Source organism: Hylobates moloch, unplaced genomic scaffold (assembly GCF_009828535.3).
Source record: "Hylobates moloch isolate HMO894 unplaced genomic scaffold, HMol_V3 SCAFFOLD_15, whole genome shotgun sequence".
Lineage (NCBI taxonomy): Eukaryota > Metazoa > Chordata > Mammalia > Primates > Hylobatidae > Hylobates > Hylobates moloch.
Genome location: NW_026652290.1, coordinates 2,357,716 through 2,380,711, shown reverse-complemented (window position 1 = coordinate 2,380,711; position 22,996 = coordinate 2,357,716). Strand labels below are relative to the sequence as shown.

Sequence of the window (22,996 nt, the reverse complement as noted above, 5' to 3'; positions counted from 1 at the left end):
TCTTTTGGCTTCCCTTGGCCACACTGGAAAAAGAAGAATGGTCTTACGCCACACATAAAATACACTAACACTAATGATAGCTGATAAACTTAAAAAAAAAAAAAGAAAAGAAACTGCAAAAAAACTCATCATGTTTTAAGAAAGTTTACTAATTTTTTTGGGCTGCATTCAAAGCCATCCTGGGCCACATGTAGCCCAGCCTGTGGGGCGCGGGTTGTACAAACTTGCCCTAGAGCATATTTTTATTTATTTAAAAAATTAGGGCCGGGCGTGGTGGCTCATGCCTGTAATCTCAGCACTTTGGGAGGCCAAGGCGGGCGGATCACTTGAGGTCAGGAGTTCGAGACCAGCCTGGCCAACATGGTGAAACCCTGTCTCTACCAAAAATACAAAAATTAGCAGGGTATGGTGGCGGGCATCTGTAATCCCAGCTACTTGCAAGGCTGAGAGGCAAAGGAATCGCTTGAACCTGGGAGGCGGAGGCTGCAGTGAGCCAAGATCACACCACTGCACTCCAGCCTAGGCAACAGAGCGAGACTCCATCTCAAAAATATAAAAATAAAAACAAAAAATTACATGTTAGGTGCAATGGCTCACAACTGTAATCCCAGCACTTTGGGAGGCCGAGGTGGGCGGATCACCTGAGGTCGAGAGTTTGAGACCAGCCTGACCAACACGGAGAAACCCTGTCTCTACTAAAAATACAAAATTAGCTGGGCATGGTGGCGCATGCCTGTAGTCCCAGCTGCTCAGGAGGCTGAGGCAGGGGAATCGCTTGAACCCGGGAGGCAGAGGTTGCGGTGAGCCAAGATCGCACCATTGCACTCCAGCCTGGGCAACAAGAGCGAAACTCCATCTCAAAAAAAAAAAAAAAAAAAGAGGTAGTGTCAGGTCCTCAAATCTAGCTATATTTATTCCAGAACCTGTGCTCTTAACCGTTATACTGTATTCCCATTGAATGTCCAGATTTAAGTAACTGTTTCCCTACTGATAAACATTCTCTTTACAGTTTACGTTGCTTCCTGTTTTTTACAAATGGAATTCATAGATGTAGACTTTGTGGGGTTTTTTTCTAAAAAGAAATAAAAAAAAATTTATTGAATATTCCATTTCCCCCACTAATTTAACTTCTATGCTTATCATGCTAAATATACTTAGATCTGGACTCTTCTATTCTGAACCAGTACAACATAGTCTGAACAACAGTAGCTTCACAGCACTTAGAGAAAGGCACACATCAATGCATCTAAACCCTTCCCACATTCTCAAGTCCCAACCCCAACCCTGTATCCTTCTTCCTTGTGGCGCTCTCTCAAAACCCTTACGCATTACAAAAGTTTCAACACCTAACAACTTCCCATATTTCTATCCATACTTTCTTCCAGTCTCAAGGAGGCATTCCTCCTTTCCAAGGTTAACTTCTTCACCTGAGTTCTCATTCCCAACTGCCTCTACCTCACCTGAGATTACATCTGTAACCATCCTTCTTGTTAAACACTTGCGTTCCTCTCTCTCCACTGGCTTCTTACTTACCTCATCCTACAAGCATATACTGGTCTCCCCAACTCAAACAACAAACACCAGAAAAGTTCCATCTGCCATGGCTTACTAACCAGTCACTCGGGCCGGGCACAGTGGCTCACACCTGTAATCCCAGCACTTTGGGAGGCTGAGGCAGGTGAATCACCTGAGGTCAGGAGCTCGAGACCAGCCTGGCCAACATGGTGAAACTTCCTCTCTACTAAAACACAAACTTAGCCAGGCGTGGTGGTGGGCATCTGTAATCCCAGCTACTCAGGAGGCTGAGGCAGGCAGAGAATCACCTGAACCTGGGAGGCAGAGGTTGCAGTGAGCTGAGACTGCGCCATTGGACTCCAGCCTGGGCGACAGAGTGAGAGTCCATTTCAAAATAATAATAATAATAATACAAAAAAAAACCCATTTACTCACCCACCCACCCACCCACTCACCCGTCCATCGATTCATCCTGTCCCTTCACACCACATGTCCAGTAATTCCTCAAGTCTTTACAATAGTTTCCACCCCTCTACTAAAACTGTTCTCTGGAACACCAACCAAACCAAGTCTTGTCTCACACTTCATTTACCTCTGCAGAATTCAACACTCATTTCTGAGGCTTTCTTTCCTCAAAACCCTGGATAGTTTGTGTCTCTTCTGCCTCTCACTTGTTTCACTTTTCACCATAAAGATGGACATATCTTAAGGGTTCAGCCCTCTCCTCTTCCTTCACACTTTCTCTCCTCTTCACAGAATCGAAGCAAAGGTTTTGACTTATGAGAGAGCTGGATTTTATCCTGATGCTGCTGTCTATCAGCTTTGTGACCTAGGACAAATTATTTAAACTTTTTGAGCTTTGGTTTATTTGTAAAATAGAGACAATAGTACTTCTTTCAACAGATTATTGTTGGGATCAAGTAAGATCACAGGTGTATAGAAGCTGGTTAAGCCCAGTGGGCAACTGACAAATTTTGGCTTCTCCCTTCCCATACTCAACTCCCAAACCTTTGTCTCAGATCTTCAGCGTTTCAGTCCAAATCTTCAATCACCTCCCATATCTTTGCATCCAGATAGCCCATCTTTGCCTCAAACTCAATAACCTTTTCTTCTGGAAGGAGGAGGAATCAAGAGCACTTTATCTGAAGAGCTGGCACCAGAACTCCTCTTAGGGAAGGCACTATCTTTTTGGAGGATGCACCTTAATGAGCTACTTAGAATGGAGAGCGGCACACTAAGGGTATGTATGGGTGCTTCTGTAGCTCCTTGATGGAACCTAAACTGCTTGTAATTTGTTTTTCTTCTAAGACGTAAGAGTGAAGAGTCAAAAAGAAAGAAGGAAAGATAAGAGGAAGGAGACATTAGGACAAAGAAAGGCTAGGGTTGGAGAACTTAAAGAGTCAGTAAAACTCTAAAGTAAAGTTTAGGGTAACCATGCTTATGATTCCTCTGGAGTTGTTTGCATTTCTATAACGTACACCCCAACTCATCATTCCCCACAAATCATTAGTCAAGTCTATATTGAGAATATATCATGTGAATGGAATTTTTTGGAGAAACTGAAGAATGGACTGATGTCACATCTGCAGTGGGGAAAGACAGCAAACTGGATCGCGGGAGTCAAAATGATCATAACGTGAGTCCCTTGGCAATCCACAGAAACCTTCGAGGGGGCATTAAAATCCTCTATTCTGTGGTTTTGGGAAATGAGTGGGTTTCTGTCTAATTCCCCTGGATCTTGAGGCAAAGTAAAGCAACCAGCCGACATTTAGGACTCACTTCAAAAGCAGTTTCTGCTCCAGAATTCCAATTTCTGTCAATGGTATCTCACTTCTCTGGTCACCCGGGCTAAAAACGTCAGTCATCAAAGAAACAAAAACACTGAACATGTGCTCTGTGCAAAGCATCCTGGGTCAAGACCTTAGCCCTTTCCAAGTTCAATTACAGTGGGTTATCTTCTAAGAGTTTCCTACCAAATCTCTCTGCTACCAGTCTCTCCTCCAAATCACTCATATTTCTTAAAAAGAGATACTCAGCCGGGCATGGTGGCTCACACCTATAATCTCAGCATTTTGGGAGGCTGGGTGGATCACGAGGTCAGGAGTTCGAGATCAGCCTGATCAAAATGGTGAAACCCCATCTCTACTAAAAATACAAAAATTAGCTAAGCATGGTAGCAGGTGCCTGTAATCCCAGCTACTCGGGAGGCTGGGGCAGGAGAATTGCTTGAATCCAGGAAACAGAGGTTGCAGTGAGCCGGGATCACACTATAGCACTCCAGACTGGGCAAAAGAACAAGACTCCATCTTAAAAAAAAAAAAACAAGAGAGAGAGAGAGAAAGAGAGAGAGAGAGAAAGAGAGAGAGAGAGACTCTTCTTAGATTAAAAGATTTAATCTTTTTTTTTTCTTTTTTAAAGTTAGGGTCTCACTCTGTCACCCAGGCTAGAGTGCAGTGACCAGATCATAGCTCACTGCAGCCTTGACCTCCTGGGCTGAGGCAATCCTCTTGCTTCTGCCTTCTGAGTAGCTGGGACTATGGGTGCCCACCACCATGCCTGGTTATTTTTAAAATTTTTTGTAGAGATGAGATCTCACCACGTTGACTGGGCTGGTCTCAAACTCCTAACCTCAGGTGATCTTCTGGCCTTGGCCTCCCAAAGTGGAAAGATTGCTTGAGCCCAGGAGTACAAGATCAGCCTGGGTAACATAGTGAAACCCCATCTCCATTTATTTAAAAAAGAAAAAAAAAAAGTCTACCTTCAATGCCTTTTGCTACTAAGAACCCCACCCTTTCAGTTATCAAGCTCTCGTCTTTATTTTATCCAAAAGGCACAAACCCCTCTGTGCTGTTATTTTTAAGAGCTTTATTGAAGTATAATAAATATGGCATAAAATTCATCCATTGAACAATTCAATGATTTCGGCAACCATCATCACAATCCAGCTGAAAACATTTCCATCACTCCAAAATGTTCCATCATGCCCATTTACAATTAATTCCTACTCTTATTATCAGCCTTAGGCAAACACTATCCTGCTTTCTATCTCTATAAATGTGCTTCTTCTAGCCATTCCATATAAACAAACTCATATGATATATAGCCTTGCATCTGGTTTCTTTCCCTTAGCATAATGTTTTTGAAGTTAAGTCATGTTGTAAAGCATGTATCAGTAGTTCATCCCTTTAAATTGCTGAATATGGCCAGGCGTGTTGTCTCATGCCTATAATTCCTGCACTTTGGGAGGCCGAGGCTGAAGGATGGCTCAAGACTAGGAGTTCAAGACCAGCCTGGGCAACAGAGTGGGACCCCATCTTTACAAAACATAAATTTAAAAAATTAGCTGGGAGTGGTGGCATGTGCCTGTAGTCCCAGCTACTTGGGAGGCTGAGGCTGGAGGAGTGCCTGAGCCCAGGAGGTCGATGCTGCAGGGAGCTATGATCGCACCACTGCACTCCAGCCTCAGCACTAGAGCAAGACCCTGTCTCTAAAACAAAAACAAAGAAACAAACAAAAAACTAAATTGCTGAGCAGTGTTTCATTATATGACTGTACCATGATATAAACAATGGATTTTGTTTATCCATTCACCAGCTGATGTACACTTGGATGATTTCCAGTTTCTTGGCTATTATGAGCAATGCTGCTATGAACATCTGCATCCATGTCTTTGAGTGTACATATGTTTTCAATTTTTTGGACAGATTCATAGGAGTGGAACTGCTGAATCATAAGGCACATTTATGTTCCACTGTTTAAGACACTGCCCAACTTTCCAAACTAGCTGTACTATTTTACGTTTCCCACAGCACTTCATAAAGATTCCAATTTCTCTGCATTCTCAACATCTGACATTGTCTGCCTTTTCTATTTTAGTTATCCTAATTCTAATAGGTGTGAAATGGTATCTCATTGCAGTTTTAATTATATTTCCCTAATGGCTGCTGATGTTGAGCATCTTTCCATGTGTTCACCAGCCATTCCTACAACTTTTTCGGTGAAATATCTATTCAAATCTTGCACATTTTTTTTTTTTTTTAAAGACACAGTCTTGCTCTGTCGCCCAGGATGGAGTGCAGTGGCCCAGTCTCTGCTCACTGCAACCTCTGCCTCCCAAGTTCAAGTGATTCACCTGTCTCAGCCTCCCGAGTAGCTGTGACTACAGGCACCGGCCACTACGCCCAGCTAATTTTTTGTATTTTTAGTGCAGATAGGGTTTCACCGTGTTAGCCAGGATGGTCTCTATCTCCTGACCTCATGATCCGCCTGCCTCAGCCTTCCAAAGTGCTGGGATTACAGGCGTGAGCCACCGTGCCCGGCCTCTTGCACATTTTTTAATTGGGTGGTTTGTCTCCATAATATTGAGTTATAAGAGTTCTTAATATTGATACACATCCTTTATGTGATTTGCAAATATTTTCTTTCAGAAAGTGGCTTGTCTTCTCAACTTTTTACTGTCTTTTGAGGTGGTAATGTTTCTAATTTCGAAGAAATCCAATTTATTATTATTTTTTACTTGTATGGATTTTGCTTTTGGCGTCACATCTAAGAACTCTTTGCCCAATCCAAATCAAATAACATTTTTCTCCTATGACTTCTTCTAGGGGTTTCATCGTTTTTGCATTCAGGTCTATGATCCATTTTTTTTCTTTTATTAGTGACAGGGTCTCAATCTGTCACCCAGGCTAAAGCGCAGTGGCACAATCATAGCTCACTGCAGCCTTGAACTCCTAGGCAAAGCAATCCTTCTGCCTCAGCCTCCCGAGTAGCTGATATCATGCCACCATGCCCAGGTAATTTTTTAAAAAATTTTTTGTAGAGACAGGGTCTCATTCTGTTGCCCAGGCTGGTCTTGAACTCCTGGGCTCAAGCCATCCTTCAGCCTCGGCCTCCCAAAGTGCTGGGATTACAGGCATGAGCCGCCATACCTGGCCCCATTTTGAAAATAGCTTTGTGGAGATACAATTTATATATCACAGAATTCACCTATTTAGTGTGTACAATCCAATGGTTTTTAGTATATTGACCGTGTTATACAACTATTCACCACTATCTAATTTTAGAACACTGCCATTATCCCAAAAAGAAATCCATTAGCAGTCACAGCTCATTTCTCCCTCTCCCTAGCCTCTGGCAGCCGCAGGCACAGCCACTGCGCCACTGCCACTAATCTACTTTCTGTCTCTGTGGATTTGCCTCTTCTGGGCATTTCTTATAAATGAGATTATTCAGTAGATCGCCTTTTGCACCTGGCTTATTTCACTGAGTATAACATTTTCAAGGTTCATCCAGGTTGTAGCACATATCAAATCTTCATTCCTTTTTATTGCCAAATAATATTCTATTGTGCAGACTTACTATATTTTATTTATCAGTAGTTCTATTCATCGGTTGATGAACATTTGGGTTATTTCCACCTTTTAGCTATTATGAGTAATTCATGTGCAAGTTTTTATGTGAATGTATTTTCTTCATTTTTCTTGAGCGTATATCTAGGAGTAGAACTGCTGAGTCATCTAGTAACTAACCATCTGAGAAACTGTCAAACCGTTTTCCAAAGTGGCTGCCCCATTTTACATTCACACTGGCAGGGTATGAGGGTTTCGCTCTCTCCATATCCTTACCAGTACTCACCATTATCATTTTTTAAAATTACAGCCATCCTAGTGGGTGTGAAGTGGTATCTAATTATAGTTTTGATTTGTATTTCCTTGAAAGTTAATAATGATCATCTCTTCAGGTGCTTATTGTCCACTGTATATCTTTTTTGGAGAAATGTCTACTCAAGTGCTGTGACCATTTTTAATTGGCTTGTCTTTTTATTATTGAGCATATGAGTACCTTACATATTCTAGATACAAATTCTTGTCATACCTATGATTTATAAATATGTTCTCCCATTCTCTGGGTTCTCTTTTAACTCTATAATCCATTTTGAGTTAATTTTGGTGATATAAAGAATAGGTCTGAGTTCATTTTCTTTTTTGCTCGTCCCAGCATCATTTGTTGAAACCACTATCCTTTCCCTATTGAATTGTCTCGGTACTTTTGTCAAAATCAACTGACAATAAATGTAAGGATTTCTGGTTCATAACTCTGTTCCACTGATCTATATGCTCTTCATCGTGCCAATACCACACTATCTTGATTACTGTGGCATTATAGTAATTATATGCATAGTAACTTTTAAAATAGGGTAGTGATAGTCCTCCAACTTTGTTCTTTCTCAAAATTGTTTTGGATATTTTAAAGTGTCAAATTGTGCCAACCAAATAATTCCTTATTTTGTAATAAGTTACTTTTTTTTTTTTTTTTTTGAGACGGAGTCTCGCTCTGTCGCCCAGGCTGGAGTGCAGCGGCGCGATCTCAGCTCACTGCAAGCTCTGCCTCCCGGGTTCACACCATTCTCCTGCCTCAGTCTCCCGAGTAGCTGGGACTACAGGCTCCCGTCACCATGCCTGGCTAATTTTTTGTATTTTTAGTAGAGAAGGGGTTTCACCATGTTAGCCAGGATGGTCTTGATCTCCTGACCTCGTGATCTGCCTGCCTCGGCCTCCCAAAGTGCTGGGATTACAGGCGTGAGCCATCGCGCCCAGCCGTAAATTGCATATTTTTAAGTGTATGGTTTCAAATCTAATATTAAATTGATACTCCTAAAGCTAGGAGAAACTTATATAAAAACTTTTATAGTTATTCGACAAAGACTTATTATCCATGCCTTTAAAAACTGTTATTGCAATAGGAAAGACCCATTTGACAAGAATATGTGTACTCTAAAATAACAAAAATTTGGAGAATGATGATGTAGACAGATGTGATACATCTACGGCTGGGAGCAGTAGATCACTCCTGTAATCAGTGCTTTGGGACCCCGAGGTGGGAGGACTGCTTGAGACCAGGAGTTCAAGACCAGCCTGGGCAACACAGTGAGATACTGTCTCCACAAAAACTTTAAACATTAGCCAGGCATGGTGGTATGTGCCTGTAATCCCAGCTACTGAGGAGGGTGAGGCAGGAAAATCGCTTGAGCCCAGGACTTTGAGGTTACAGTGAGCTTTGATAACACCACTGCACTCCAGCCTGGGTGCCAGACTGAGACCCCATCTCTAAAAATAAATTATTTAATTTTTTAAAATCTACAATCAGTTGACTTTAAGTAAAGGAGATTATCCTTGATTATGTGGGTGGGCCTCGTCTAGTCAGTTGAAGGCCTTAAAAGCAAAAACCCGGGTTTAACCAAGCTAGCTGGTCAGGACTCTGATTACCATTCTGAATTTCTGTAGTAGGTTTACTTCTTAAAGACTTCGGCAAAACAAATTATTCCTATTTTCCAACTTGCCCAAATATGTGGAGGGAAACAAACTAGATTTATGAGGTACTGATTTATATAAATTAAATTGTCTTTATATTATGCCTATTTCTTCCTGGATAGAGAAAACAGGCTTGTATCAATGTGGACTTTTATCAATGTGGATACTTCTGTCAAAAGATGAACTTTCATAAAAGCAACCATCTCCGCAAAGCCATACCTTTCTTTGCCAAACAAATGATCTTGGGTTTTTAAAGATGCAAAGATCTTAGAGAAGCATGTATGACCTCGAACTCAAAAATTACAAAAGTACATCCAAATATAGTAGAATCGTGCTCTAAATTGCTTTCTATGCTAATGTAGAAATGCTATACAGAAACTCCCACCATACTTTCTATTACTTAAATGATTAATATTCACACAATTGTTAATAAATCTAAAAATCACCTAATGCATAACATTATTCATTGTTGCATTGTTTGCAATAGTAAGATACTGAAAAAACAACTCAGAGATGTTTATCAATAGGAGACTACATTAAAAAAAAGATGGCATATGCATACAGAGGAATACTATACAGTTGTTAAAAAGCACAAAGAAACTTATCAAATATGAGACAATATAAAAAGATCTCCAATATCTCTGAAAGCAAACAGAGCAAGGTGTAGAACAGTCTAATAGCATGATATGCTTGCATTTACACAAGAAACTCTAAAAGAATTCCAAAGAAACCAAAAGTGGTTACATGGGATGGGAGGTTTAGAGGGAGGAAGGAGAACCAGGTGGATGGACAACAGCGGCGAGAACAAGGCTTTCACTGTACGGCGTTTTCACTCTTTTAAAGTTTGAACCATGTGACTATATTACCTATTCAAAAATAAATAATTCTAAATAATTTAGGCTATTTATTTCTATCTACTTCTATTTAAGGATAGAAAAAAGCTACAAACCCAAGTCTCAACTTGAAATCAGCCATTCTTGATAGGATTTAAATGTTTCTATTTCAACGTGCATACAAAACTAAGAAGTTCCATTAAAAGTACTAAGAAAAAAGCAATTTCCGCTGGACGCTGTGACCATCATTACAAGGACAGGTGATGGTGTTTCTTTCCGAAACACCTGTTCTACAGGCAGTGCAGTTCTAGCCGCTTTCCAGTGAACCAGATCGTGGTCTCAACTTAACACTCAAACTACAAGGTATGTCATCTGGAGAAAGCTGACTCTGCTACTTGCTTTGTTCCACTATTAGTACTCAGGATAAGGAGACTTCTCAAAATCAACCCAGGCTGATTCCTCTACAGGGACTTCAATTATGACACAAAATAGCCTTCATTCCACAAGTTCAAAACCCAATTCCTTGAGAGGTAGAGGAAGACAGTATAGTACGAAGAACACTAACTGGCTGAGAGACTCTGGCCATATCAATTTATTTCTCTGGTCCTCCATTTTCTTATCAGTGAAATGAATGGGAGGCCAAGGCGGGAGGATTGCTTGAGACCAGGAGTTCAAGACCAGCCTGGGCAACATAGTGAGACACTGTCTCTACAAAAAACTTGCCTGGGTGTGGTAGCTCACGCCTGTAATCCCAGCACTTTGGGAGGCCGAGGCAGGCAGATCACCTGAGAGGTCAGGAGTTCAAGACCTGCCTGGCCAATATGGTGAAACCCCATCTCTACTAAAAACACAAACGATTAGCCGGGTGTGGTGGCGAACACCTGTAATCCCAGCTACTTGGGAGACAGAGGCAGGGGAATTGCTCGAACCCTAGAGGCAGAGGTTGCAGTGAGCCAATATCGCACCACTTCATTCCAGCCTGGGCGTGACAGAGAGAGACGCCGACTCAAAAAAAAAAAAAAGATTAAACATTAGGTAGGCATGGTGGTCATAGCCAAACTCTGTCAACGGTTCCTTTCAGGACTAATACTGTAATCCCACAAAGAGCTAGGTCAATTCAAAGATCAGAAGAAAGGCGATGCCTCTATCTAGAACATATATGCAAGCTCAGATAAGGTTTCAAATACACAAAGGTTTGCTGACAGAGACAGTATGTTCTGATTCTATTTTCTATGTTTTAGCTTCAACATAAATAATTTGGTCCACTTGCTGTAAAGACTTCTCTAAGTATAACTTCTGATTTAACATGAATTACAGTTTTACAGTTAAACTTTTAAAAGACTGGTAGAGTGGAGAGGATTATTTAAGACAAAGTATTGAGTGTGCTAATTAACAAAAGTTTTGGTTTGGTCTATTGTCTTTTTATTATCATCACCCAAGATTCATACTTGTACAAATATGCTTCGGGTAACAGCCTTCCAGAGGTTTACCTATGTTAAGTCCCACATGTGAAAGAGCGGTGAATACTTTTCTGAGGCAACAAACACTATTGAAAATTCCAAGCTCAGCAAAGTATGCTCCATATTTTGATCAATAAAAGCCATGTGGCTTAAGAAAAACAGAGCCCACAAATACTGCTGCATATTTTTGTCTATTTTAAAAAGATTTCCTCATGCCGCCCTAAGAATATTTTTGTCTATTAAAAAACAAAATCTATGCCTTGTTTAGCATGATTTTACGTAGTCATAATCAGTCAGAGCTGCTGGGCGCGGTGGCTCACGCCTGTAATCCCAGCACTTTGGGAAGCCGAGGCGGGCGGATCACGAGGTCAGGAGATCGAGACCATCCTGGCTAACACGGTGAAACCCCGTCTCTACTAAAATACAAAAAATTAGCTGGGCATGGTGGCGGGCGCCTGTAGTCCCAGCTACTCGGGAGGCTGAGGCAGGAGAATGGCGTGAACCTGGGAGGCGGAGCTTGCAGTGAGCCGAGATCGTGCCACTGCACTCCAGCCTGGGTGACAGAGCGAGACTCCATCTCAAAAAAATAAAAAAAATAAAAAAAAAAATCAGTCAGAGCTTTATTAAAATACTAATGACCCACAGCTTTATCTTAGACCTTTCTAAAACAATTCTTCCTCATATTCATCTTTGCAAGGATTCATTCCTTGGCACAAAAGCAGTGAGAAACACAGCTCCGGCAGACACTCTGCAGGGATGCGGGCAGGTTCATCGTCTGGCCCCTGCTTTCACCTGGCAGACACTGGACACACTGCTGAGAAACCAGCTCATCTCATTAGTATGTCTCTATTCTACCAAAAAGAGACGAGGCTCTGCTCCAATTCTCACACCTCATTCTGAGATCACCAAAATCTCCATCGGGTCCTAAGCAGACAGAATGTGGCAGCCATTCATCCCCAGAAGTCTTGAGAATAAAATTAAAAGTAATTAATTAAAGTAAAACTACTTGCAATTAAAAGTAAACACCGGCTAGATCATGCAATTCACACTGGTCGGTGCTCACGTAACTGAACTACCTTCTTGTGATTCTCTGCTTTGCTGTCAAAATCCTCCTCCACCTCCAATGCTGATACCACAACCCAGAGGCTGGAGACATTTAAGTGAAGGGATGATTCTAATAACACACATACTTCTATACGTTTCCAATACCTCTGCCCTGTCCCAGAGCTGGTCTCACTCCAAAACCCAGGCTTGCCACTACGCTAGCAAAGGGGCAATCCGAGTGACTCTGATACTCAGATTCCCAAACATTTCTGTTACTTTTCCCCCCTCGCTTCTGACAGCCTCTGCAAAAGCACCAGCACTGCAAATGCCTGTTTGGCTTCCATCCTCCAGCAGGCAATGGAAGCTTTTCCAGGAGAAACCTAATTCTAACCTTTCCAGAGGCCAGGAGACGGCAGCGCAGGGATAGCACCTGGCGCAAGTGCCTGTTTGGATGCCGAGGTCGCCTCCCCCGCTGCCCTCGGACCCCGCGAGGCAAGCAGGCTGTGGGCCGGGCCAGCCGGGTCCGTGCGGGGCGCCGACCTCGCCTGCGACGCCGCCGCAGCCCCGCTCCCCAGGAGCCTCAGTCCCTGCGGGCACGCGTCCCCGTCACGGGACCGATTACAATGGAGGCCGCTCCCGTCCTCCCGTGGAGGGGCTCGGTGCCCTCGGTGACCCTGCCAGACCCCGCAGGACGCCCCGTGGGCTAATTCGCCCGGGGCGGGGGAGACCTCCGCCTTCTCGAAGACCTCCCACGCTCGAAGACCGTTTCGGAGCGGCCGCAACCACTGGGTCCCCGAAGACCCGCGGGGCCCCCTCAGGCCGTCCCGACCCGGACCCCTGCCCCTGCCCCTCTCCCTCCTCGCGGCTGCGGCGCCCGCCCGCCCTCACCGGACTTGGGCGGGTAGCGGTACACGGAATTAGACGGGATGTCCACCTCCTCCACGCCCGCGTGCTGCCGGCTCGTCAGGGCCCCCATGGCTCCGGCCATCCCCCCCCCCCCCTTCACCCGGCCCCCCTCCTCGGTCCGACGCGACCCGGCCGGCTGTGGCCTCGGCTCTGCGGCGGGACCCCCGGCCCCCACCGCGGCGCCTCTGCCGAGGGGCCTGCGGGGCTGGGCCGGGGGCGCCGCCGCCGCCTCAGGCCGCGTGATGTCAGCGGCGGCTCCGCGCGGGGACCGCGGCGGCCCCAGCCAATGGCGAGGCGGGGCGGGAGCGCCCGCGCCGGAGCAGCCAATGAGCGCGGGACTGCAGCAGGAGCCGGCGGCGCGTGCCTCGCGCGGGGAGCCGCGGCTGGACTCGGCGCCCGTGGACGCAGCCCAGGGTCTTGCGGCGGGGGCGGGGGAGGGGGCGGGGGAGGGGGCGGGGACTCGCGACGGGGGCGGGGGCGCGGCTGGGGGCTCGCGGCGGGGCGGGGCGGGACCGGCCGGAGCGGGGACCCCAGGAAGCGAGCGCTGCGCCGGGCAGGGACGCGTCGCCGCTCCGCGCCTGTTTATCCCGGCTCGGATTACCGCGCAGGGAGCCGCCCCCTCCCGCGGTCCGCGAGGCCTGGTCGGGAGCTCGCTCGCCATTGTCCCGGGCGTCCCAAAGCGGGCGGCCCCCGCTCCGCAGCTCCCGCGCCTGGAGGAAGCCTTCCCAGCCCCGCCGCTCAGCGTCTGCTGGCCCTCATGCAGGGGGGCAAGGAGAGGGGTCCCACGATGTATTCGCATCTCTCCTGCCCCGTGTTAATGCTGGTGACCGGCTAGGAAGATGCCGCCTCCCTCTCACGTGCGTCTATTCAAAGCGCTCCCAAGTCTCCTTGTAGCCCTAAAGTTAGGAGAACATCGACTGAGGATAAGATCAAGACATTCAGCCTCTGTCTGTATCTTGGAAACGGGACCCTGGAAACTTTGGAAAGGCCTGAGTGCCAAGACAGTCAACGCAGGCGAAAGCGAACCGGGCCAGGCAGAACCGGGGGCTCCTCTTGATAAAAACACACACAACAGTGGGAAGCTTGGGCCGGCAGAAGACGTCATTCCATTGCTTAATTACAGACATTTGTGTTTTAAACCTTTTATTTTCTTTGTGGGTCTGGTGGTTTTTTTCCTGAGAGAGTGGACTGATCAGCAAAAATTTCAACTGCTAGAACATGACTTTAACAACTTTTCAACAGTGTTCGAAGTACAGTTTGGGGTGTCTGGTTCCCTTGATTAGCTTTGTAAAGCCATTTTACGAAGTATAGGTCTTTCCTGGTTATATTTTGTTTTTGTTTTTTGTGTGTTTTGAGACGGAGTCTCCCTCTGTCACCCAGGCTGGAGTGCAGTGGCGCGATCTCAGCTCACTGCAACCTCCGCCTCCTGGGTTCAAGGGATTCTCCTGCCTCAGCCTCCCAAGTAGCTGAGACTACGGGCATGTGCCACCACACCCGGCTAATTTTTGTACTTTTAGTAGAGATGGGGTTTCACCATGCTGGCCAGACTGGTCTCCAATTCATGACCTCCGCCCCGCAAAGCGCTGGGATTACAGGCGTGAGCCACCGCGCCCGGCACATTTTGTATTTTTCATTGCCGTCTTTTCAGCAGCAGCCAACAGACCTGATGCTAATTGCCTTGGTTTCCTCCAGGGTCCCCAGGATGGTGGGAACCCATCCCTATCATTTATATTGGCTGCTGCTAAGGAAGGCCTGGGTTACAGGGCAAGTCCCTGCCCAGGCAGCTTCTCCCAAGCACCAGAGCTCTCTGGCAGAGTCCCTGGTCCTAACTACTCCAAGGCTTTCAGTCATCCCTGTGGGAGGGAACTAGTGTCCTCTTCCATACTCCTTTCAGCACACACAGGGTCTACCTTGTAACTGCTGGGTAAAGGTAAAATGCAAGTAATGAAGAATCTAGAACCACCTCAAAACACAAGGCCTTCGACACATCACAGAGTAAAATGTTGCCTTACGCTCCTCGGCTCTATTCAGAAGCCTTGGTTCTTCCTGCCCTCAGCATTTGGTAAACTGGACATCCTTTCCCTTTGTGGGTTTATCCATGTCTGAGAGTTTCTTCTGCTTAGCCAGGGCCAGGCAGGGATGTGGCTCAGTCAAGCAGCCCAGTCCTGTTGCTTATGGGGTGTCTGTTCTGGTCCCACCTTGGCCTGACTCTGGGAAGCCAGCTTCTCCATCTTGAATAATACTCCCCAAGCCTAGAAGTTGGTTCCTCCTCCCACGGAGTCATGAGTCCAATGCTTAGAATGGGTAAAGAAAAACAAGGCATAGCACAATAAAATTAGTGGATATTTATGGAACACTGTATGTGCCAGGCTGTTTTAAACACTTCACACGTATTAAAGCATTCAATCCTCCCAACAACCCTATCAAATACATGCTATTTACACCCCGATTTTACAGTCAAAGAGAATGAGGCACAGAAAGAGCACTAGACTTTGAGTTGGACAAATCAAACCCCTAAGCAGCTATGTAACTTTGAACTAAGCCCTTAGAAACTGTCTCTGTTTCCTCCTCTGAAAATAGCCCAGTCTCCAGTGGTTATTGCAAAGATGTAATAAGTGAATCAAGACTCTTTTGTTTTGTTTTGTTTTGTTTTTGAGACAGAGCCTCACTCTGCCGCCTAGGTTGGAGTGCAATGGTGCGATCTCGGCTCACTGCAACCTCCACCTTCCAGGTTCAAGTGATTCTCCTGCCTCAGCATCCTGAGTAGCTGGGACTACAGGCGCCCGCCACCACGCCCGGCTAATTTTTGTATTTTTAGTAGAGACAGAGTTTCGCCATGTTGGCCAGGCTGGTCTCCAACTCCTGACCACAGGTGATCCGCTCGCCTTGGTCTCCCAAAGTGGTGCGATTACAGGCGTGAGCCACCACACCCAGCCAAGACTCATTTTTAAAAGAATGTTGACCAGAGGCAGAAGAGAAAGGGATAGAAGGCAGTCTGGAAACTTCTAGATCAAAGAGACTTTTTGTGAATTAATTGAGCTACAGTCCCACAGTCTACCGTGTAATCACCTAGTGTGAACAATTTTGGAAATAGAATCTCAGCCAGTGCCCCAGGCAAAGGCGAGATAAGCAGCTAGACCCTCAGAGCAGCCGACTCTAGAGGAGCTGGGTCCTGCATTCCTCTGTGGTTCTTCCCCTGGCTCCACTTGGCTCCCTCGCCAAAGATCTGGGCCGGGGAGAGTGCCCGAGGGAGAAGGCAGGTCGGATAGGAGGAAAAAATCCAGAAGTGACTGCATCAAGAGAGCCATAAAAATGTTTTTAACTTGAAAAATGGTCTGGGGAGGGGTTGCACAGTGTGCATAGGGAAATCACATGCAAATCCCACACGTGCTTTGTGGAAATAGCCTTGCAGCACCCTATCCATTTCCACACTGTGGATGCAGCCCTTGGGAGAATCCTAGCAGACAACACAACATCCAAGGGTCTCAGGGGTTTTCTCTAAACATCCCTGGAAGGCAAGGGGCAAAGCCAAGTATTTTTATCACATTCAAGCTCTTCTTCTGTAACTTGGGTCTAAGGGAGAAAGGAGAAGGGTGGGGGAAGTACGGGGACAAGTAACTTTTAGGTGAGCTTGTCCCTTTGGACTTTTCATTTTGTTCATGTTGCTTTCCTGGTTTCAGCCCAGATGTGCCATTTCCACCCTTGTAACACATGCAACAATTAGCTTAGCGCAGGAAGGAGTGAGGGAGCCTGCAGGTGGAAACTGACAGACACCGCCCTGCAGTACAGCATTCCGGAGGCAGCAGGGTTTGGGAGGCAAACCAGTATCTCAGGTGACCTGAAAGAGCTAAGAAAGGTCCCTGACTCTGGGACAGGAAGATGAGAATCTTGGCTGTTCTTAATGAGTACCAGCTCTCTCCAGAAGATAGGGCCCAATCAGCCACACATGGGCCCGATCCTTCTTTTAGTCCTCGACATGTGGCTTCGGTGGATTGAAGCCAAAACCACCAGCAGAGAATGTCACATCCTGCTCCAGATCAGTGGGCTAGGCTAACGTCGACAGAATAGTCTGATCCTAAATGTTTTGGGGCCCTGCAGACGGTTCCTCTGGCAACCTAAGGCTCTCTGTAGAGGAAAATAATCTTGTCCATTAGGAAATCCGCAATCAGGCTTTCATATTTTGCTTTTTGCTGAGTGTGAATTCCTCATTGTTAATTTCATCCTCCACTCTGGGCTGCCAATAAAGAAGAGTTGTTCAAATGGATGCAGACTCCAGTCTAGTTTGTAGCCTATTAACCTATTTTTCAAGTTAAGACTAAAATGAAAGATGATGTTTACACTGCCCAACGTGGTGGGGATAAGGGGAAGCGAGTGGGGCACCCAGAATGTCAACTTTAAGAAGTTCTCATTCTCAGCCGGGCACAGTGGCTCACGCCTGTAATCCCAGCACTTTGGGAGGCCGAGACAGGCAGATCACAAGGTCAAGAGATCAAGACTATCCTGGCCAACGTGGTGAAACCCCATCTTTACTAAAAATACAAAAATTAGCCTGGCATGGTGGCGCACACCTGTAGTCCCAGCTACTCGGGAGGCTGAGGCAGGAGAATCACTTGAACCCAGGAGGCGGAGGTTGCAGTGAGCCGAGATCGTGCCACTGCACTCCAGCCTGGCGACAGAGCCGGACACTGTCTCAAAAAAAAAAGTTCTCACTCTCAGTGCCATGCAAGTGCCTCACCTGCCTCACTCTGGTTCCAGCCCTGCTGCGCAGGCATCTGGCATTGGAGAAATGAGGGGCCCAAGACTCTATTTATGTTTACAGACTAGTTTGAAGAAATTGGGAGAGTCTGTTCTATTTTTTGTTGTTTCTATCAAATACCAGACCCTGTAAGCTTGGTTCTACATGTTCACTTCTGCCTTCATTCTCTTCCTTGTTGGTCCTGCTCTTCTTTTGGCTTTGAGCTCTCTCCACCTGGGACTACACATTCTGCATCCTAAAGTTGGTGTAAAAAGAATGTGTGAGCCGGGTGCAGTGGCCCATGCCTGTAATCCCAGCACTTTGGGAGGCCGAGGCGGATGGATCACATGAGGTCAGGAGTTTGAGACCATCCTGGCCAACATGGTGAAACCCCGTCTCTACTAAAAATGCAAAAATTAGCCAGGCGTGGTGGCACACGCCTGTAATCCCAGCTACTCGGGAGGCCGAGGCAGGAGAATCGCTTGAACCAGGGAGGTGGAGATTGAAGTGAGCCCAGATTGCGCCACTGTACTCCAGCCTGGGGCCACAGAGGGAGACTCCATCTCAAAAAAGAAAGAATGTGAGGCCAACATTTCAGTGCGGCAGGGCAGGCCTGGTAACTCACACCTGTAATCCCAGTGCTTTGGGAGGCTGAGGTGGGAGGATTGCCTGAGCCCAGGAGTTCGACACCAGCCTGGGCAACATAGTGAGATCCTATCTTTACAAAAAAATATTTAAAAATTAGCTGTGCAGGCCGGGCGCAGTGGCTCACGCCTGTAATCCCAGCACTGGGAGGCTGACGCGGGTGGATCGCGAGGTTCAGTAGCTCAAGACCAGCCTGCCCAACACGGTGAAACCCTGTCTCTACTACAAATTCAAAAATTAGCCGGGCGTGATGGTGCACGCCTGTAATCCCAGCTACTCAGGAGGTTGAGGCAAGAGAATTGCTTGAATCCGGGAGGTGGAGGTTGCAGTGAGCAGAGATGGCGCCACTGCACTCCAGCCTGGGTAACAGAGCAAGACTCCATCTTGGGAAAAACAAAAATTAGCTGTGCAAAATTAGTAGTCCCGGCTACTCAAGAGGCTGAGGCAAGAGGATTCCAGGAGCTGGACTGCACCACTGCACTCCAGCCTGGGTGACAGGGCAAGACCCTGTCTCGAAAAAAACAAAAAAGAACATTTCAGCCCAGTATCGACTCCAGCAGCCCTTCTTGGAGAAACAGACCAGATCAAACAGGCACAAAGCCCAGCATCTGCCTCTTGCTACCTAGAGAAGGTAGAATGTGGAAGAGGCAGCGCGGTGACAGCCCCAAACCTTTCCTTAACAAAACAAATACTCAACTGCGGTTACTTAGATCAAAAGAAGAAAATAACAAACAGGGTTTCTTGAAAATGCCTGTCCTGGCTAGATGGTCAGATTTGGAAGGAATCTTAAAGGTGCAGCCCCTCCCCTGACAGATGAGGCAGCTGCAGCCTCTACAGGCTAAGAGGCTCGCCCAAGACCATACGAGTGGTAGCCATGGCTCAGAACCCAGGGATCCCTGGCTCCCTGTGCACTGGGTCTTGATATGGGAAGCTGGTGCTACGCCGGTTTTCTCTCTCTCTCTCCTTGGTGAGCCATCTCCTACAGCTGGCATAAGAGGACAAGCCAACTTGAGGTTGAGTTCTGAAGCTCAACGCAAGTGCACACACGTGTTCAGCTGTTGCAATATCAGTGTGAGCATGCAATCAGCCGCACTCACAGGAAAGTCGTCTGTAACCGTGCTCAAGTCAGAATCAGAAAACCACTGAGCTCCTCTCAGCTGGAGACTCCCTGCACCCTCCCTCTGCTCCTCTGAAACTGGAGCTGAGGTCAGGGCTGCAGAACTGAACTGATCAACCAGTCATCTAACTCCTCCCAGGCACAGGAACCAAAGGGCTGCTGAGAAAAGAGAAATGAGAGGCCACTGAGGGTTCGAAGATCAGATTCTTAGCAAATAGGTTAGAAGTGCCATATGCATGCTAATAGTGTGTCCAGCTAAAGTCTGAGTGCCAGCCAAAGTCCACTACAGACAAGCAATTCGTTTACAATGACACATTTATTTCTGAGCTAATTGCTTGTTTATTTATGTGATAACTACTATCCTATTAGGGTACTTCAAAGACTGCGTGTTGATCTTGACAAAGTAGTAAACAGAAATACCACTTACCGTTATGGTTCTCACAGTAAGCTATTGGAAGCCTTAGATCTTTTTTATGCACCATGAGGTATATATTTATTACATTGTTAGCCGTATCCTGTTATCTTATCTTTTTTTTTTTTTTTTTTAAGATGGAGTCTCTGTCACCCAAGAGTGCACTGGCCTGATCTTGGCTCACTGCAACCTCCACCTCCCAGGTTCAAGCGATTCTCCTGCCTCAGCCTCCTGAGTAGCTGGGATTATAGACATGTGCCACCACGCCTGGCTAATTTTTGTATTTTTGGTAGAGATGGGGTTTCACTATGTTGGCCAGGCTGGTGTCAAACTCTTGACCTCAGGTGATCCGCCCACCTTGGCCTCCCAAAGTGCTGGGATTACTGATATGAGCCACCACGCCCAGACTCTTTTCTAATATTTTTGATCCATGGTTGATTGGATCCATGGATATGGAACCCATGGACTTGAAGGATCAACTTCATAAAGCTCTAGAGTCAAACAGAGCAAGGTTCAAAACCCAGGTCTTCCATTTTTTTTTTTTTTTTTTTGAAAAAAAAGTCCCTCCCTTTTCCCCAGGGTGAAGCGCGGGGGCGCGATCTCCGCACACTGCAAGCTCCGCCTCCTGGGTTCACGCCATTCTCCTGCCTCAGCCTCTCCAAGTAGCTGGGACTACAGGCGCCCGCCACCACGCCCGGCTAATTTTTTGTATTTTTAGTAGAGACGGGGTTTCACCGTGGTCTCAATCTCCTGACCTCATGATCCGCCCGCCTCGGCCTCCCAAAGTGCTAGGATTACAAGCGTGAGCCACCGCGCCTGGCCTCAGGTCTTCCATTATTGTCTGCGTATCTGGGAAAGTTCTTTGACTTCTCTGAGTTCATTTATGCTTCATCCATGAGAACATCTAAAAGCTGTTTGAACATTAAGTTAGCCAAAGCATGTGCAGCCCTCACACAGTTCCTGACATACAGCAGGTGCTCAATGAATGCTAACTTTTTTAATTAAAAAGAAAAAAAGCTGGCTGGGCATGATGGCTCATGCCTGTAATCCCAGCACTTTGGGAGGCCGAGGCGAGCAGATCACTTGAGGCCAGGAGTTCAAGACCAGCCTGGCCAACATAGTGAAACCCCTTCTCTACTAAAAATACAAAAATTAGCTGCATGTGGTGGTGGGTGCCTGTAATCCCAGCTACTCGAGAGGCTGAGGCAGGAGAATTGCATGAACCTGGGAGGCAGAGGTTGCAGTGAGCCGAGATCACACCACTGCACTCCAGCCTGGGTGACAGCGCGAGACTCCATCTCAAAAGCAAAAACAAACAAACAAAAATCCCTTTTTTTAACAAAGAGATTAGCTTCCAAAAAAATAATTTTTAAGGCTGGGCACTGTGGCTCACGCCTATAATCCCAGCACTTTGGGAGGCTGAGGCAAGAGGATCACGAGGTCAGGAGATCGAGACCATCCTGGCCAACATGGTGAAACCCCGTCTCCACTAAAAATACAAAAAAATTAGCCGGGTGTGGTGGCGGGAGCCTATAGTCCCAGCTACTTGGGAGGCTGAGGCAGGAGAATGGCGTGAACCCGGGAGGCAGAGCTTGCAGTGAGCCGAGATTGCGCCACTGCACTCCAGCCTGGGCCACAGAGTGAGACTCTGTCTCAAATAATAATAATAATAATAATTTTTAACTCAGAGTTTCTGGATTTCCAAGTCAGGATATGTATTTGAGAGTCTGCCCAGGATGAAACCGAGGTCCACGCACTTCCCACACCAGGTGGAGGCAGAGCCCAGGGGTTTCGATTTCCTGAGCCATCACTTTTCTGTGTTCATTGAAACTCAAAATGCCAGGAACATGTCTCCCCTATCACATGTGTGGTGGCTGCTAAAGGGCCAGAGAAAAAGCTAGCCTAGCCCTGCTCCTTCTTAACAAAGTACTGCCACCAAGTCACTGCACTAGAAGAAAGCAGGGCCCCTAATCGGCCCTCTTGCCCCTGCTGTCTGGATTAGCCATCTGTGGACGTGTATGGTGTGTGTATTTGCGGGTGTGTGTATTTGTGGGTCAGAGTTTGTCTGCCATTGTTTTGGGGGGTTTGGCTTTTTGTTTTGAGACAGGGTCTTGCTCTGTCACCCAGGCTGGAATACAGTGGCATGAACGTGGCCCACAGCAGCCTCGACCTCCTGTGCTCAAGCGATTCTCCCACCTCAGCCTCCTGAGTAGCTGGGAGTAAAGTGCGCCACCACACCCGGCTATTTTTTTTAAGAGATAGGGTCTCGCTATGTTGCCCAGGTTGGTCTTGAACTCCTGGGCTCAAGTGATCCTCCTGCCTCAGCCTCCCAAAGTGCTGGAATTACAGGTGTGAGCCACCGCGCACGGCCTTCTGCCATTGTTAACTTCTCACTTAAGTGCCATTTGCTAACTAGAGAGAATGTTCAAGTTCACTGAGTTGGGGCCAGCTCTCCAGGGCCCATAGTTCAGGAATTTTGCCAGCCAGTTGTTAAATTGTTGGTAGCATAATGGGAGTATTTACAACACAGAAATCATCAAATGCTGTGAATCACGGCTTCCTGCCATTCTCCAGAGCCAGTTTACCAGCATACCCCTGGTCTTAGGTTTCTTCTAATCCCCCAGAAGGGCTGGGCACATTGCTTCCCATATAGAAAGTGCTCACTAAATGAATGACTATTTTGTTATTGTTGGTGGTGGTGGTGTTGTTGTTTTGAGACGGAGTCTCCCTCTGTAGCCCAGGCTGGAGTGCAGTGGTGGCAATCTCAGCTCACTGCAACCTCTGCCTCCCAGGTTCAAGCGATTCTCCTGCCTCAGCCTCCTGAATAGCTGAGATTACAGGTGGACGCCGCCCCGCCCAGCTAATTTTTGTATTTTTAGTAGAGACAGGGTTTCACCATGTTCGCAAGGCTGGTCTTGAACTCCTGACCTCAGGTGATCCACCCACCTTGGCCTCTCAAAGTGCTGGGATTATAGGTGTGAACCACCGAGCCCAGCCAGGAGTAGTCATTTTTGAGCAA

At 46.7% G+C, this 22,996-nt stretch overlaps 1 protein-coding gene across 4 annotated transcripts in view; it reads right to left on the bottom strand.

Annotated features, from left to right (window-relative positions):
* Positions 1–13,138, bottom strand: part of RNF157 (ring finger protein 157) — a 95,842-nt gene extending 82,704 nt beyond the window's left edge. For all 4 annotated transcript variants that reach the window (XM_032176679.2, XM_032176680.2, XM_032176681.2 and 1 more), the window contains exon 1: positions 13,051–13,138. In XM_032176679.2, the coding sequence (XP_032032570.2) occupies positions 13,051–13,138 (88 nt within the window). The remainder of the gene's footprint in view (positions 1–13,050) is intronic.
* Positions 13,139–22,996: the final 9,858 nt, after the last annotated feature.